At 32.1% G+C, this 15,134-nt stretch overlaps 1 protein-coding gene across 2 annotated transcripts; it reads left to right on the top strand.

The window, feature by feature from the left end:
• Positions 1–2,372: 2,372 nt before the first annotated feature.
• LOC134718897 (uncharacterized) lies at positions 2,373–14,570 on the top strand. Of its 2 annotated transcripts, none has more exons than XM_063581746.1 (10): positions 2,373–2,922; positions 3,954–4,036; positions 4,946–5,041; positions 6,201–6,957; positions 7,355–7,563; positions 8,134–8,340; positions 9,607–10,170; positions 10,767–10,938; positions 11,690–11,809; positions 12,186–14,570. In XM_063581746.1, exons 1-10 carry the CDS (start codon positions 2,568–2,570, stop codon positions 12,854–12,856), a joined length of 3,234 nt encoding a protein of 1,077 aa, XP_063437816.1. In that variant the 5' UTR covers positions 2,373–2,567; the 3' UTR covers positions 12,857–14,570. The 2 variants fall into 2 exon arrangements, with proteins under 2 accessions (XP_063437816.1, XP_063437817.1); XM_063581747.1 differs by lacking the exon at positions 2,373–2,922 and adding an exon at positions 3,666–3,736 and having other exon boundaries at positions 12,186–14,568.
• Positions 14,571–15,134: the final 564 nt, after the last annotated feature.

The raw sequence follows: 15,134 nt of genomic DNA, 5'->3' as shown, positions 1-15,134 counted from the left end.
ATTTGTTGCAGGATCAGATCCTTGTAAGAACGATATCGTTAAGTAAAAAAAAAACTCCAAGAAACCCAAAAGATGTCTGGGTTTCTAAAACTGATCATCTATTTTGTGCATTTGGCAGAGTGAGACAAAATCATACCATACCAAAAAGTACAGCCCCTAGTTTGACTATAATTTTGGAAAATGCAACTTTGACATTTACATGAACACTTATAAATATTAATTAAGAAACAACACGAACTCAACTAAAAGCCGGGAGTGATATCAGGTGCTCCGGAAGGGTAAGCATTTACTGTACCGTATAAGGCACCTGTCGTGTTAAAAAAACCTGTCGAATTAGTACCTTAAAATTAAAGCAAATTAGATCAAAGGGGTTTAATGTAAAGTCTCATTAGATCGTAAAATGGCGTTTCCAGTCGTGTCCGTGTATTTACGCATAAACTGTTCTCCCAAAGCTTCCATTTTTTTTTTGTTACCGATGACGAAATGGAGGTCAAGTTCAATAATGACGATTTTGACCATTCAGGAGTTATGGTTCTTGAAAGATTGAAAAATGGAGTTTCCAGTCGTGTCCGTAAATATTCTCACGAACCATTCAATCTAAGCTTTTCAAATTTTAATATGTTGATACTGATGACAATGTAGTAATTGAGTTGTGTTATATCTATTATTTTCTAATGTAGCTAGAGCTTTTGAGGAAATTTCAACCATCCACGCTATTTTATACATTTTTAAAAAAAGTGTCCGCAACATTTGCCTCTTCATTGTTCACTTTAACTTGGGATTTAAAGTACTTATCTTCATTAGATTTATTGAAAACAAAACTCCATCATTTTTTTAGTATACAATATCAGGTAAAGTTCTTGTTCATTGATTGATTGATTGTTGGTTGCTTTACGCCACATTAGCACAAAAAGGCTATATCGCGGCGAGAGCTAATTCGAATATTTTCCAATTCTTCCTTTTGTCTTTTTGCGAGATTTTCCCTGCCCCTTCTGTAAAGTTGAACTTATACTTGTTGGGTTTCAAAAAACTATCTTTCTGAATTTTATTTTCTGGTAAAAACTGTAGTCTTTAGATGATCTGGATCTTTTTAAGTCCGTTCCAACAGCCAATGGTTGGCCTTTCTCAAAGTGATTGACCATATGGCCTGTACCAAAATACTTATACATTTTTTTAGTTTTGCTATACACTATGAAAAGGCATTCCACAGGTTCATATATCTGTTGTTGTAAATTCTTGGCAAATTTTTTTATTTTTTTTATATTCTGGATTTGGATGCCCTCAAGGCCATAATTTTGTCCTGTGTGTTCTGCTTCTTGCTGATGAATGGGGTTTGTTTTTTCCGGGATTCAGTTTTTTTTCTAAACTCTGGTCCGGAGAACATGGGGATACTCTCCCTGTTGCTCATTTCTGTTATTGTTATTGCTTGTTCTGTCATGTTTGTACAACTCTCTCTCTCTCTGTATCTGAAAACAATTAGCAGATGATCAAGCTTCTACTGAACATTGCAGAACATGTTGAAGTAAAAGAGTAAATACTAAATGCAAATCTTGTACAAGAAAATTGGTACCATTAATTTTATTAGCTATGAGCATGATAAGTCTATGAACTTCTGTATAATTTTAAAAGTAAGTAGCCAATTTATTAAAATATGTAATTAGAATGAAATTGTCTGAAGTATTTTAAATTTACTGCGGACTTTTGTTTTGATAGGGTTGGGCCGGCAATTGTTATTCCAAATAGTTATTATATTTATCTGGATTCAGATCCTTTGAAATACCTGTTTTGCGCTTATTTGATATAGTGTATCCTTCATTTGGAATTTGGAATCCTTTTTTGCATTAACGTCATATACTTGATGACGTTTGATTATGTTTTACGTGGATGAAAGGACATAGCCCTTAATATCAATTCTCTGTAAATATAAAAATGAGCTGGCCATGACATGATACAGAATTCCACCAAATTTCACCTCAATACATTTAATGTCTTAATTTTCAAAAAAAAAAATATTTGCCACTCCATAATCATAATGTGTCACCCTGTTGTTGCCATGGAAACATGACTTTTCAGGTAAAAATAAAGGTAATTAAAATCTTGTTAAATATTTGTTTGAAGACTGCTTAATGTCATGAAAAATATTCTCCAAGCTTATTTTAATGTTTTCAAAAGTTTTAGTAGGCCAATATGCAGATTTATCAAGGTTTTCTACATTTTAAAGAATTTAGTGGTTCTACAGTGTTCCATAGATCCTTAAAATCTGTAGATGTTTTTATTCCTTTCCACACTGATTTCAAAGTACTATCTGACCTAAATATAATCTATATTATATAAATAACCAAGTAAACTTGTAAATTGAATGGGATATTCAAGCATGTCCTTAAAAAAGTATTAAGAAAATCTTCATTATTCATTATTGATAATATAGAGTTATCTCCCCTGGTAGAACTCTTCTGATCTAAAGCACACATGTACACAGGAAGTATACACAAATGGGAGAAACTTTGCAGACGATATCAGTGATCAACAGTCAGTGTTAAAACAATAGTTATGGTCTGTAAATAACCATGTCCTTCTGTAGCTTTAAAAGCTCACAGATATGTGAATGTGTAGGTGAAAATTCCCCACTGACTTCTTTGTCATCAGAATTGCAGTCCATTGTTCTTACTGAGGCTGGTCTACTGCCAAGTGATATTACACAGAAGTTTCAAGTGTGTAGTGAACATTTTCACAGGTTTTTGAATAAAAACAAAGCAGGTTGCAAATCAAAGATATGTGGAATACCTGATATAATTTCCTCTCACAACAAAGACAACAAAATATATGGAGGATGGTATGGGGTAAAGGTAGACAGAAATGTATCTTTGGAAAAAGTGAAAGAGATTCATGCTAGAACAGGAATCATAGTTCCAGTTGGAACTCGTAAGTAAAATAATTAAAATGATTTCTTTTTTTATAATTTAGTATCATAATTTGTTATTTATATTTATTAACCAGCTTGGGGATAACATCAAAAGTTCTATGTAGGATAAAAAAACTTAATTCACATAGTGTTTTTTTCACTGACCCCCACCCCACCCCCCATCTTAACTTGATTTGGGCAAAATTGATTGAACAATACGGATATATATGTAAAAATTGATTTTAGATATATACTAAATTTGCAGACATTTACCCCCCTCCCCTTAAAAAACCTACAAAGCAGGCGCGGATCCAGAAAAGGGGGGGGGGTCCAGGGGTTGGAACCCTTTTTTTGTTTGACAATCAATGCATTTGAATGGGGACATGTAATTGGAACCCCCCTTTGTCCTGGGTTTGGAACCCCCTCTTTTAAAATGGCTGGAACCGCCCCTGCAAAGGGTATTTGATTTAAGTTTTTTTTAAATTATATGAAAAGGGTAGGGTAACAGAACCCCAGCAGCACCCCCTATCAATTAAGTATTGAAGTGGACCCCAACCCACCTCCCAGGCAATACTGGACCATTATAAATTAAAACAAAATGTCTTTTATTTCCAAAATAAGAGACCTATTATTAAATTTACAAGGAACAGTCAGGATATTGCATAAATAGTTTCTAAAGTTATCAAAGAAGGAAAAACACCTTTACATTGCATGATTTTATCCATTTCTGATCATTTCTTTCCCCTACTCAAAATATTACCGATGTTTGAAGAAAGTAAATAAGAAACAGAATTGCTCTCCAAAAACATGTAGCTTAACCTGTCAACAACAAAGGTACAGAATAAGTTCAGCAAAAACTGACAGGTTTTATTTCAAAATATTTAAATTTGTCACAATCAGTAGTGTACTATAAACTTAATAAGGAATTTATAAGAATCCATTTCTCCTAAATGCATTTTTTTTCTCTTATGGGACAAACGTCGATTTAATTTGCATATACTAAAAATGTATCTTTAATTATAAAAAAAATAATTTGAACTGTATGTTTCAGCAATATGTCCAAGATGCAGAAAGACCCTTTATTGTGGGCAATCCACTTCATGTAGCGTGGCTGAAATTTGTGCAAATACAAGTGTAAGTTATAATGCTAGTACATGCTAATTATTTTATTCAGAGTCAATGTACATGTATGTATGGTATCTCTATCTGTTAATGGGCTTAATTGTATCAGTCCGACTGTCATACATGTCATATAAAGGGGTATATCAAACATCATGATACATTAAAATAGTTTACCCCTAGCACTGAAAGTCTGAATACCAAAATAATTTATAATGATTCTCCCAATTTATTTTTATTAAAAAGATATTAAAATATTTGTTGAATATTAAATTAACGTTAAACAAAAATTTGGTTGGGTTAATTTTTCTATCAATTTTGCACTGAGAAAAATGACAGATACAGACGAATTTTGTTAGAAGATCTGACAGTGAATTTTTATTCAATGCAAAATACATGTACATGTAGGTGTTGTGTTTCTATTGACATTCAGTATACTTCAGCATTTTTAATATATAAATTGAGAAAAAAAAATGATACTTCAAGTTTTATGTGTGTTATTTTAAAGTGCATAGTACATGTAGTATTAATTTCTTCTACAGTTCATAGTTTTATTGAAAACTTGAACTACATGTATGTACAAATTACAATCAATATTAGTGCAATAAGCAACGGCAGAATATTAACATTATTATTATTGAATATGTGGGTTCATTCAGTACTTCTAGACCTCTAGTCATATATATATTGCATATATATATCATTATGCAAATTGTGCTATCCCATTTTTTCAGTACAAATAAACTCATCAAAATTTTTTGTTGAATTTGCACATGAGGGTTGAACATGACATATGATGGAACAAAAACAAACGTAAAATTAACAGAGTTCTGATAGCCTGTTAATGGATAAGCTTTATACTGTGGTTTATGTTTTTAAAGACTCAGTTATCATCTGATATAAGACAACATTTTTTTTATGCAGTGTTTGATGAACAGCGACAACCTTAGTGATACATGTAGCTATCAATATGAAGAACAGTATAATCTCAGACCTCATCGACTTAATAGTGGATATAATGTAAGTATCATTGAAAATTTCATTTATATAAAAATTTGCAGTATTAAAGCTAGATACGATAAAGTAGGCCCACTCACAGCCTTACGCTGGTTGGGTCCACGTTAACGGAATGACATCATGTTTTCGATAAATGATGTTTGAATTGATTCTATTGAATTGGAAGTTATATAAAAAATTGTCTATATGTTGAATGTTACTCTGAATTTATTTTGCTACATAACGAGACCACAGACCGTATCTTAGCCCTATACAACAAGATGAAGCATCTCCTTTTCGTCATGGCTAAAGACTAAAAGATTTCAAGAAATTTCAATGTACTAACTGCATATTTTGATAATTTGGTTCAATTGAGATCACTCTGATCGTAAAGCTGTTTATTCAATCTGACTTTTGTTCCTGGCACATTTAAGAAATGACTGTAATATTTTTTCTGTCTTTGAAGAAATAACATAAAAAATTTGGTGCACACTGAATAACACGCGTAGCAGGTTATTTAACAGTGTGCACCAAATTTTTCTGTTATTTGAATAGACAGAAAAAATATTACAGTCATTTCTTATAATTTAATTCTAAATTCCATTCAGATTCCATTTTAAACCTTGAAAACCATGAAAAAACGTTGATGACGTCACGGTCAAATGACTAAATTATGTCTATAGGCTCATAACAAAAATGCCAGCCAATCAGAAGACACTTTATATCCAAAATTAAATTATTGTGCAATGTAGAGGATATATATGGAAATGTGGGTTCTGTTTGCCTGAATTTGTAAGCACTCAAGAATTTTTATTTCTTAACTGATTGACTTCAAACTTACAAACAAGCGTTTAAGTGAAAATCTCTTGGCCAAGTTCAAATTTGGGAAATTCCTATTTTATAGGGGTTATTGCCCTTTGATTGTTTTTTTTAATGAATTTCATTTGTAAACATTCTAGCTTTTTTATTTGTTAATTAATTGACTTCCAATTTATATACAAGCTTCATAGTAAGAAAAGCATGCATTTGTTATTTCAGCAGTAATTTTTTCAAATCCCATTAAACACATGACATGTTAAATAAATATAGCATTAAAATTATTTTGTCTGTATTAATCAAAGGCACACATTTAATAAAATTTGTGTTTTTTTATTTATATTTTTAAAATAACATTTATTTTCAGTTTGCTGTACATGCTTCCACATCATCAAGTCAGGAAACAACCAGTTATGTTGAAACTGAAAGTTGCTGCAATACTGATAGTCAGGGTACAGAAGCATCTGTTATCAGAATTGATAGACTTGGAAAATTCAATGAATTCTTGGAAACATGTGACATAAGCCCTGTAAAGTGTCTAACTGAATCTTTAGAGAAGTCAAGTGAGAGAACAAAAAGAAGATATTTATCAAAAGCTAATACTTGTATAACTGCTCTACTGAACACTATTTGTCCTGATGATTCTGAGTTCATCAAAAAATCTCTTTTTGGAGAGCAAGAAAATGACAAAAATAAAACCACAAGCTCTTTGTTGGATGCTATTGTCAGCTCATACATGGTTGCAAACACCTCAACGTTGAGGAGACAGTTATTATCAATAGCAACAAATGATTACAGTTTTGCAGAAGTCAGTGCCAGTATACCAGGATTATCTCACTACAAGTTTTATTCTGCTAAGAAACATGCACAAAATATTGGTTTAGGTGTTCCTGCACAAACATCAAAGATTCCTCGTTCAAAAATAAATGATGGACAGCTTGACCATTTTTTAGACTTCATTACTTCAAACCACTTGATCAAAGATTTACCAATTGGAGAAAAAACATTACAGCTTTCAACTGGAGAACTCATTCAAACACCAAATGTAATCAGAAGTATTGCCCCTGCAACAATCATCAGGCAGTATACACAGCTCTGTGAGGATGAAAACATTCAGAGTTTAGGTATTTATTTCATTTGGATTACAATTCTGCATTAACAGTTTGAATTTTATGAATTTAGTATGTTTGCTGATGACGTCAGCCATTCTGTTAACAAAATTTAAGGTTTTCTGGCTAATCCCATTTCATTGGATTACCTTAAAATATAATGTCCAAAAACATTTTATTTTTAACCGCCCTTTTTGGTGGTAGCATGCTAGCCTTGGGGTGGCATGTCTTCCTGTAGAGTGTTACCTTGTGTGGTAGCATTAAGTTAAAGATCAGGTTCAGCTTGTCCGACTAGTACAAAGCAGGCTTCATTTCATATTTATGTTCATTACATACATACACTTCATGTGAAATATTGTCAAAGATTGGTGTTCTTTTTTTTCTTCTTAAACTATTTTAATTCCATTTGCAGGCACACGTACTATGTACAAGATTTTGACCGACTGCAGTGCCTCAGTCAGACAGTCTATGGAGGGTCTTGACTCCTATATTTCTGAGGGAAGTCGAGCATTTACAGATCTCACAGAAACTGTAGAACAGTTAGATTTAACCTTGGGTGAAAAGAAGAAAACACTGGATAATTTGGTGGTAGCAAAGCATTACCTAAAAACAGATTATAAGGTTTTTATTAGTTTTTATATTCCCTTTTTCATACGACTTCAAAATATTTTGTGGTTGTACATTGTTATAAGGTTATGGATCTGTTATCCATCCATAAAAAATATGGTTTTGTGTCTAATTTGGGAAATTAATAGAGCCTTATGAAATGTTTACACATTTTATTGGCATATTACTTTGGTTATTTTTTTAATTTGGGATTCTGGTGCCACATGTTTCTAAAAAAAGGGCCAAAAAAGGTCTGATATAGTACTTTTGTCCCCCTCCCCCTCAATACAAAGTTTTTGGGGGTGTATAGGAATATGACTTTCAAAGCAACCATTATCAGGGCCTTTTATAGCTGACTATATGCGGTATGGGCTTTGCTCATTGTTGAAGGCCGTACGGTGACCTATAATTGTTAATGTTTGTGTCATTTGGGTCTTTTGTGGATAGTTGTCTCATTGGCAATCATACCACATCTTCTTTTTTTATATTATTCTTTATATTTATATATATATAGAGAGAGAGTATATATATATATATCTTTTCAGAAGCCAATCCAAAGATTGAATCAACTAATTTTTTTTTCAGCTACATGTAAATACATCATCATCCATAGCAGACCATTGTTGTTCGTATGCTTTGAGTGAAGAAAAAGGACCCTTCTGCCAAAAATGTGATAACCATTCACATACTGATGAATGCCAACAGTGTAGTTTTGTTGATGAAACACTATCTTTTATTTCAAAGAGTGCAATTGAAAGACACTGGGATAATCCTGAAGCTGTGCTCTTTAAGGTATTTTTAAATTCTGGTAAAATGTTATGTCCTATAGATATAGGAAGATGTGGTGTGAGTGCCAATGAGACAACTCTCCATCCAAATAACAATTTAAAAAGTAAACCATTATAGGTTAAAGTACGGCCTTCAACACGGAGCCTTGGCTCACACCGAACAACAAGCTATAAAGGGCCCCAAAATTACTAGTGTAAAACCATTCAAACGGGAAAACCAACGGTCTTATCTATATAAACAAACGACAACTACTGTACATCAGATTCCTGACTTAGGACAGGTGCAAACATTTGCAGCGGGATTAAACGTTTTAATGGATCCAAACCTTCTCCCTTTTTCTGAAACAATAGCATAACATCACAACATAGAAAAACATACGATAAAATATCAACTTCTTCATTACTAAGTTACTGTGTGACTAATACAGATGTGAGACAACATCTTATCAAATTTTATTCCTCATGATAGATTTTGATTTTAGTGTAGATAGATCCAATCTTTTCTCAAGTACTAAATATAAAAAAAAGTTACATGTATGCGACTTGGTATAGGAGATGCAGCAACGCAAGTCTGAGACCATCCTTCCAAAACATGTAAATTTGACCTACATTACACATTTCTCTGGTTTTTAGATCACCTGGCCTAAAGGACCAAGTGAGCTTTTTTCATTATTTGGCATCCTGTGTCCGTGGTCCGCAAACGTTTACAAAAATCTGTTCCAAAACTACTGAACCAAATTAAATCACACTTGGTCACAATAATCATTGGGTATCTAGTAAAGAAATGTGTCCAATGACCCAGCCCACCAACCAAGCTGACCAACTTGGCAAAAAAAAGTACATACGGTGTAAAATGCAGTTTTTGGCTAGTATATATATCTGAGACCAAAGCATTTAGAGAAAATTTGATATTAGTAAAATTATTCATTAAGTAAAGATCTAACCGCCCTGTAATTTTTAGACAAATCAGGCAACCAGTTGAATTGGTAATTTTAAGAAACTTTTGCATTTTTTTGTTATTATCATCACCAAAACAAAATTTGATCATGAATTCTACATTTCTATTCTCCTCTATATTATGTGTCCTTTGTTTAATATGCTACTTGCACACAGGCCAAGGATGAGCGACAGGCTCTTTAGAGCCTCTAGTATAAATTCTAGATATAATTGTGAGAATGAGGTGAATATGAACTTGAACATAAGCACAAGTGTTATTGTATTTTGTTCTTATAAATTTACAAAAACAAGTTCAAAATTGTTTTTGTTTTAGGTTGAAAAAGCAATAGCTGATATCTATGAATGGAAGAGTCATATCCTTCGATCAAAAAATCAAGAAAAGGCAAGACAAGCTGTTGTGAACTGTCTTGGGGAAAATGAGGCTTTCATGGTAGCTGACTGGGCCATGAAATTTTTACCGCGAAAGTTTAGAGAGGGCCAGACAGATTGGTTTGGAAAGAGAGGCATTAATTGGCACATCACTGTTACTATGTTAAAATCAGAGGGAAGTGTGAAATTTCTTACACATGTGCATATATTTGAACAACCAACCCCTCAAGATGCAGCTACAACTGGAGCTATTCTGGTCGATGTGGTTCAAAATATTCCATCTGTCAAAAAGGTCAACATATGGTCAGATAATGCCGGTTGCTACAAAAGTACATTGACCATTGCTACTTTACATCAAGAGCTAGACAAGAAAATAAAATCCTACATTTTTTGTGAGGCTCAGGATGGGAAGGGCGCATGTGACAGGAAGGCATCCCATATCAAGTCGGCTATAAAAAGATATGTAAACGAGGGCAATAATGTGACAACTGCACACCAAATGAAACTGGTATGTTAATTATAGTAATGAGTTTAAGAATATTTGATATGCAATTAAAGTCAAAGTATAACCCTAGAAAGCTTGAATGAGGTCTGTCAGTCCAGCAAACCAGCTTTCCACACGTTTCATGCTTGAAGATATAGGTTTGATATTTGGTATATAGTATAACCATGACAAGTTGCAGTCTGATGATTTTTTTTGCAGAGTTATTGTCCTTGGACTTGTAAAATTCACTCAAAATGTATTTAACCTATCAAGTGCATGCCAAATTCTAGTGCAATTATTTTGTATCAATGGATCTGATTGGATGACAGTTAGCGTAAAATTCTCTATCTCCTAGTCTGTAACTTAGAAAGCCGACATTTTGAATTGCTGAATGTATTGACATGTTATTTCTACTATAATAAGCAAAACAAAACCTCACATGTTGCACCTAAAAACCTTCTGTTTATAAAATTTTATTACATTCTGAAGCTGCACAGAAGCCAGAAAACGCCTGGTGTTTATGTTTGACGTCGGAAGCAAACATATGACGTCACCTAGTGTAGGGACCAAAGAAGATAACTTCTTTTCGCGAAATTTTATTTCTTTTATTTTTTTTTCAGGCAATTGATTCGCAACAAAGAGGCCAGTACATGGTGAAAGTGATAAGTCCTGTTATTAATGCTGATGATGATAAGGTCTCACTTAGAAGTATTCCATTGATTTCTATGCTCCATAATTTTAAGTTTACTGATAATGGATTGCAAGTCTGGAGAGCTTATGATATTGGTCAAGGTAATATAATTTTATGATTTACTTATCAGCTCAACTGTAGCTTGAAGAGCCATTTTATTCACTTTGGATATCAATGTTAACATTTCTCAAGAATATTTCATTACTCCAGAGAATGGAAGAAAGTTTCCTTCTATTATGATTTTCAACTGTATCAATTTCTGCTACCCACATAATTGTTTCTAGATAAATTGTTTAAGTGAACGACAATATGTTGCCTCTCATAATGTTATTTTGATAATCAATAATGGTACCTCTATTTTGTTACACAATGTGATATCTCTTAACCAAATTGACAAAATCATAACTAAAATGGTTTGCATAGATAATAAAGGGAAGAAATAATGTCTATTTTTGATACTACAGGTGACCAGTTAAAACCAACCCTAGGGGTTATGTCATTTGACCTTCAATATTTATCTGTTATAAATTCACAACTAAAGAAATTTCGCTCTATACATAAATCTTCATGTTTCATACAATATTCCGTTGTAATTGACAGTCCTAAAAATCAACCCAACAATATTAGATCTGTAAATTTGCTTTCAGATTTTTTTTGTTCTTCCCTCGCTGGGATTTGAACCCATACTACTGAGATATCGTGACACCAAATCGCCTGCACTGTAGCTGTCCTGCTTGACCACACGACCACCTTAGCTATATGTACTTCAGTATATTGATATTAGCATCCATACAAGATCCCTTTTGATTAATTTATATAAAATAATTTATTTGCTTATATTTTACATTTTAGGAAAGTTGATATCATGGAACAGCATTATTGATAAGAAAATTCCTGTGATACAGCTTTTTGTTCATCATGATTGGTCGTATACCCAGTTTGCTACCGTGGGTTCAGTAGTTGTTGACAGAGGTAGTTATGTTTTATTGAAAAAACTGTGTATATGTAACAATTTGTGTTTCTTTGTGAAATTATTTCAAAAGATACAATAAAAAAGATTTAACATATAAATTCATGATACAGAATCCTTGTACATACATGACAAAAAAAAACAAATAAAAAGTGTTTTTATTATTTTTTTTGTAATAAAGTTAGGCCTTCAACATGGAACAAAAGCTCACACCTTCACAATCATTTAATGGGACAACACTTACAAGGTCACGTATAGACAACTTTTATGTTATATTATGATGGATTTTTATATATATTTTTGCATGATGTCTGTCCATGAAAACTATGTTTTGTTTAGTATAACAAAAAACTGAATTTTCTATTAATGTTTTTGTAGAGGATGATGATGGTGATGATGATGATGAGGATGATAATGAAGATGAAGATACACAAAATGAGAGTAATGATGAAGATAAAATTACAGAGCCAGTTCCTAAGAAGAGACGGACAATATCAAAAATCTTTACTTGTCCTGAGGAAGGATGTACACGTTCTTTTAAACATTCATCTTCACTAGATCAACACATCATGTTGGGGAACTGTAATGTGAAGGAAGAAAAACTTAGCCTGGCAGATAGAACAAAGGTTTTATATGCTCAGAAGTTGGAAGATGGGAATTTAGGAGTGTCATTTACCAAACAATCTGACAACAACAACAATGCTGCTACTGACAAACTAAACAAAGGATGGGCATTAAAAGTGAACAAACCAAAAACCATTTTTACATTAGACCAAAAGGCTTACTTGCATGAAAAATTTATGATTGGGAAAACAACTGGAAGAAAAGAGGACCCATCAAAAGTAGCTGAGGAGATGCGATATGTCTTAAAAAATGGAGAAAACAGGTTCACTAGATCTCAATATCTAACCTCACAACAAATAGCTAGCTATTTCTCAAGACTTGTGCAAAAAGAAAAGAAGATCGATGAAACAGATTTAATAGCTGCAACTGCAGACAGTAAATGTTCTGTTTTGAAAAGGAAGGTTTTGAAAGAATGTTCTCTATAATTTTAGATTAAGATGTTTATCAGTGAAATATCTGTATTTTATAAGTCTTTTTAAAATACTTGTTTGTTTTAATATTTATATTAACTGTAAATTCAAAAAGTAATAAATGTATTTATTATTGCAAATCTCTGACCAGTGACAAACTTTTTTGTATAGGAAAATCGCCACTAAAAATGTCAATGCCAATTTAGGTTATTGCAAACCTGATTCTTACATTTTTCAAATTTTTCGCATTAATAAAAACATTCCAATAATTTTTTAATTTTCAGTATACCTTTTATAACACCTATGCATAAAAACACAACAGACAGGGAAAGGGCACTGAAAGATAAAAAAAACTATTCACCCCAAAATTTATATATTTTTTCTCCCCACTACCACAAATTTAATGGAGAGACATATTGTTTTGGCTTATTTGTCTGTCTGTCTCACAGTTTATCAGTGCAACTCCTGTTGAACTAAAGAACTGAATTTTATGATGAAACTTGGTATGTAGTTGTGCATGTTAACAGGAAATTTTGATAAGCTAAATTTGTTGAAGTTATGCCCTTTTGAACTTACTTTACCTCTGAAACTACTAAACGGAAGGAGACATGTTTTTAGACGAAGACAAACTTTAATTGAAGTTATGTTTGTCAGTCCCTGATGAATCCAGATGATAACTTGAGAACCAATAAAAAAATGTGTAACAATCTTAACACAGTGTTTTAATCCTATAAACAACAGATCAAGTTCAGTTTTCATCTAAATCCAACAAAAAGTTTTATGATTTATGCTATTTTTAAGTTTATGCCATCTGACCCCCCCTCCCCCTTTTTTGGAAGGGTCCAGATGACAACTGGAAAACAGATAAACCTTTAATTTAAAACTTTACACAGTGTTTCAGTACTAAAAAACAAAAGTCTCCTTCAATTTTCATTTAAATTGAACAAAAAATGTGAGAATTATGCTATTTTCAAGTTTTCAAGTTTTGCACCCCCTTCTCCCCCCACCCTTTTAAAAGTTTCTTAATGAAAACCTGAAAAATTAATTAACCTTTATAAAATGTGGCTGAGTATCATTATTTTTGTTGATTGTTTAGTGAAATATTTTGCCAAGAGACAATATATTGCAATTTGAAATGAACTACCATTTCCATGGAAATATGCATATTTTGCATTTTTTTGTCATTTTTTAGGATTTATGTACAGAAAGGTCTTGAAATTTCCCACAATTTTTTTGGGGGGTTTAAATCCAACTATATATCATCTACGTATATTACCATTAGTTTAATTTCAAATCAGTGTGCAAAGGTAAAAAAAATCTATTCAAAATAGGCTCCCAAAGGGAATTTTCTTGATTTGGTAAAATGCCAAAATTTGTATATATAAAGTGCCGTTTTGAATTATGCAAAATTATTTTTATGAATATTTTTTTATATGATAAGAAACTTGAAATACAGTAGTTTAAGATAAATAAAGCATATTCCACTGTATTGTAAATATTATACTATATTATGTCAATTAAATTGGTCAGAATTGCAGTTTTTGTGTTTTTTCTCAGGAGGCCATTGTATGAAAAATAGGTAACACCGTTTCCATAGCAACCCATCATTTTGGTAACTTTTTTTTATTGAAAACATTAATGGTAATGTAGTGTGACTACACACAATAAGTTTAAAGAAATTTGAAAAGGTAGTGTGGCCAGCCAGTATTGACATTGTTTGATAATTACAGAGAATTGATATTAAATATTATGATCGACTTAAACAGCATCTATCTGACAGATTGCTTGGTGAAACATATAAATTAGATCATTCATTATATACTGATGGACACATATCTTGGCACAAATTTATCTCTAACTCTATTGAAAAATATAATTTAACAGACAATAATCTCAATTTAAAGAACTTAAAGGAAAATATTAATAACCAACATTCTAATAACACTTTGCATAATCTCGAAAAATTACGTTCAATTGAACAAGACAATAAATTACATTTCTATGCCAATATTTATTCAGAAGAATTTAAATTGCAAAATTATCTATCCTATAAATGTTCTCCTTATATAACAAGAAATCTTACAAAATTAAGAATTAGTTCCCACCCTCTTTTGATTGAAAAGGGTAGCTATTTCAGACTAAAAAATAAGAGAGAAAACAGAATATGCTCGAACTGCAATCAAATAGAGGATGAAAAACATTTCCTCATTTATTGCAAAAACTTTGAAAATTATAGAAAACAAATATTTAATAAACTTAATTTTAATTCACAAGATCTGTGCCCTGAAAAAGT

The sequence above is a fragment of the Mytilus trossulus genome, chromosome 5 (assembly GCF_036588685.1).
Source record: "Mytilus trossulus isolate FHL-02 chromosome 5, PNRI_Mtr1.1.1.hap1, whole genome shotgun sequence".
Taxonomy (NCBI): Eukaryota; Metazoa; Mollusca; class Bivalvia; order Mytilida; family Mytilidae; genus Mytilus; species Mytilus trossulus.
This window is presented reverse-complemented; position numbering and strand designations above follow the sequence as displayed.

Bases quoted from the DNA above. Each gene is read 5' to 3' on its own strand.
- LOC134718897 (XM_063581746.1), top strand. From the start codon at position 2,568: ATGTCCTTCTGTAGCTTTAAAAGCTCACAGATATGTGAATGTGTAGGT. The intron at 4,037-4,945 runs GTAAGTTATAAT...TTTTTTATGCAG, and splicing joins AAATTTGTGCAAATACAAGT to TGTTTGATGAACAGCGACAA. The intron at 10,171-10,766 runs GTATGTTAATTA...TTTTTTTTTCAG, and splicing joins CTGCACACCAAATGAAACTG to GCAATTGATTCGCAACAAAG.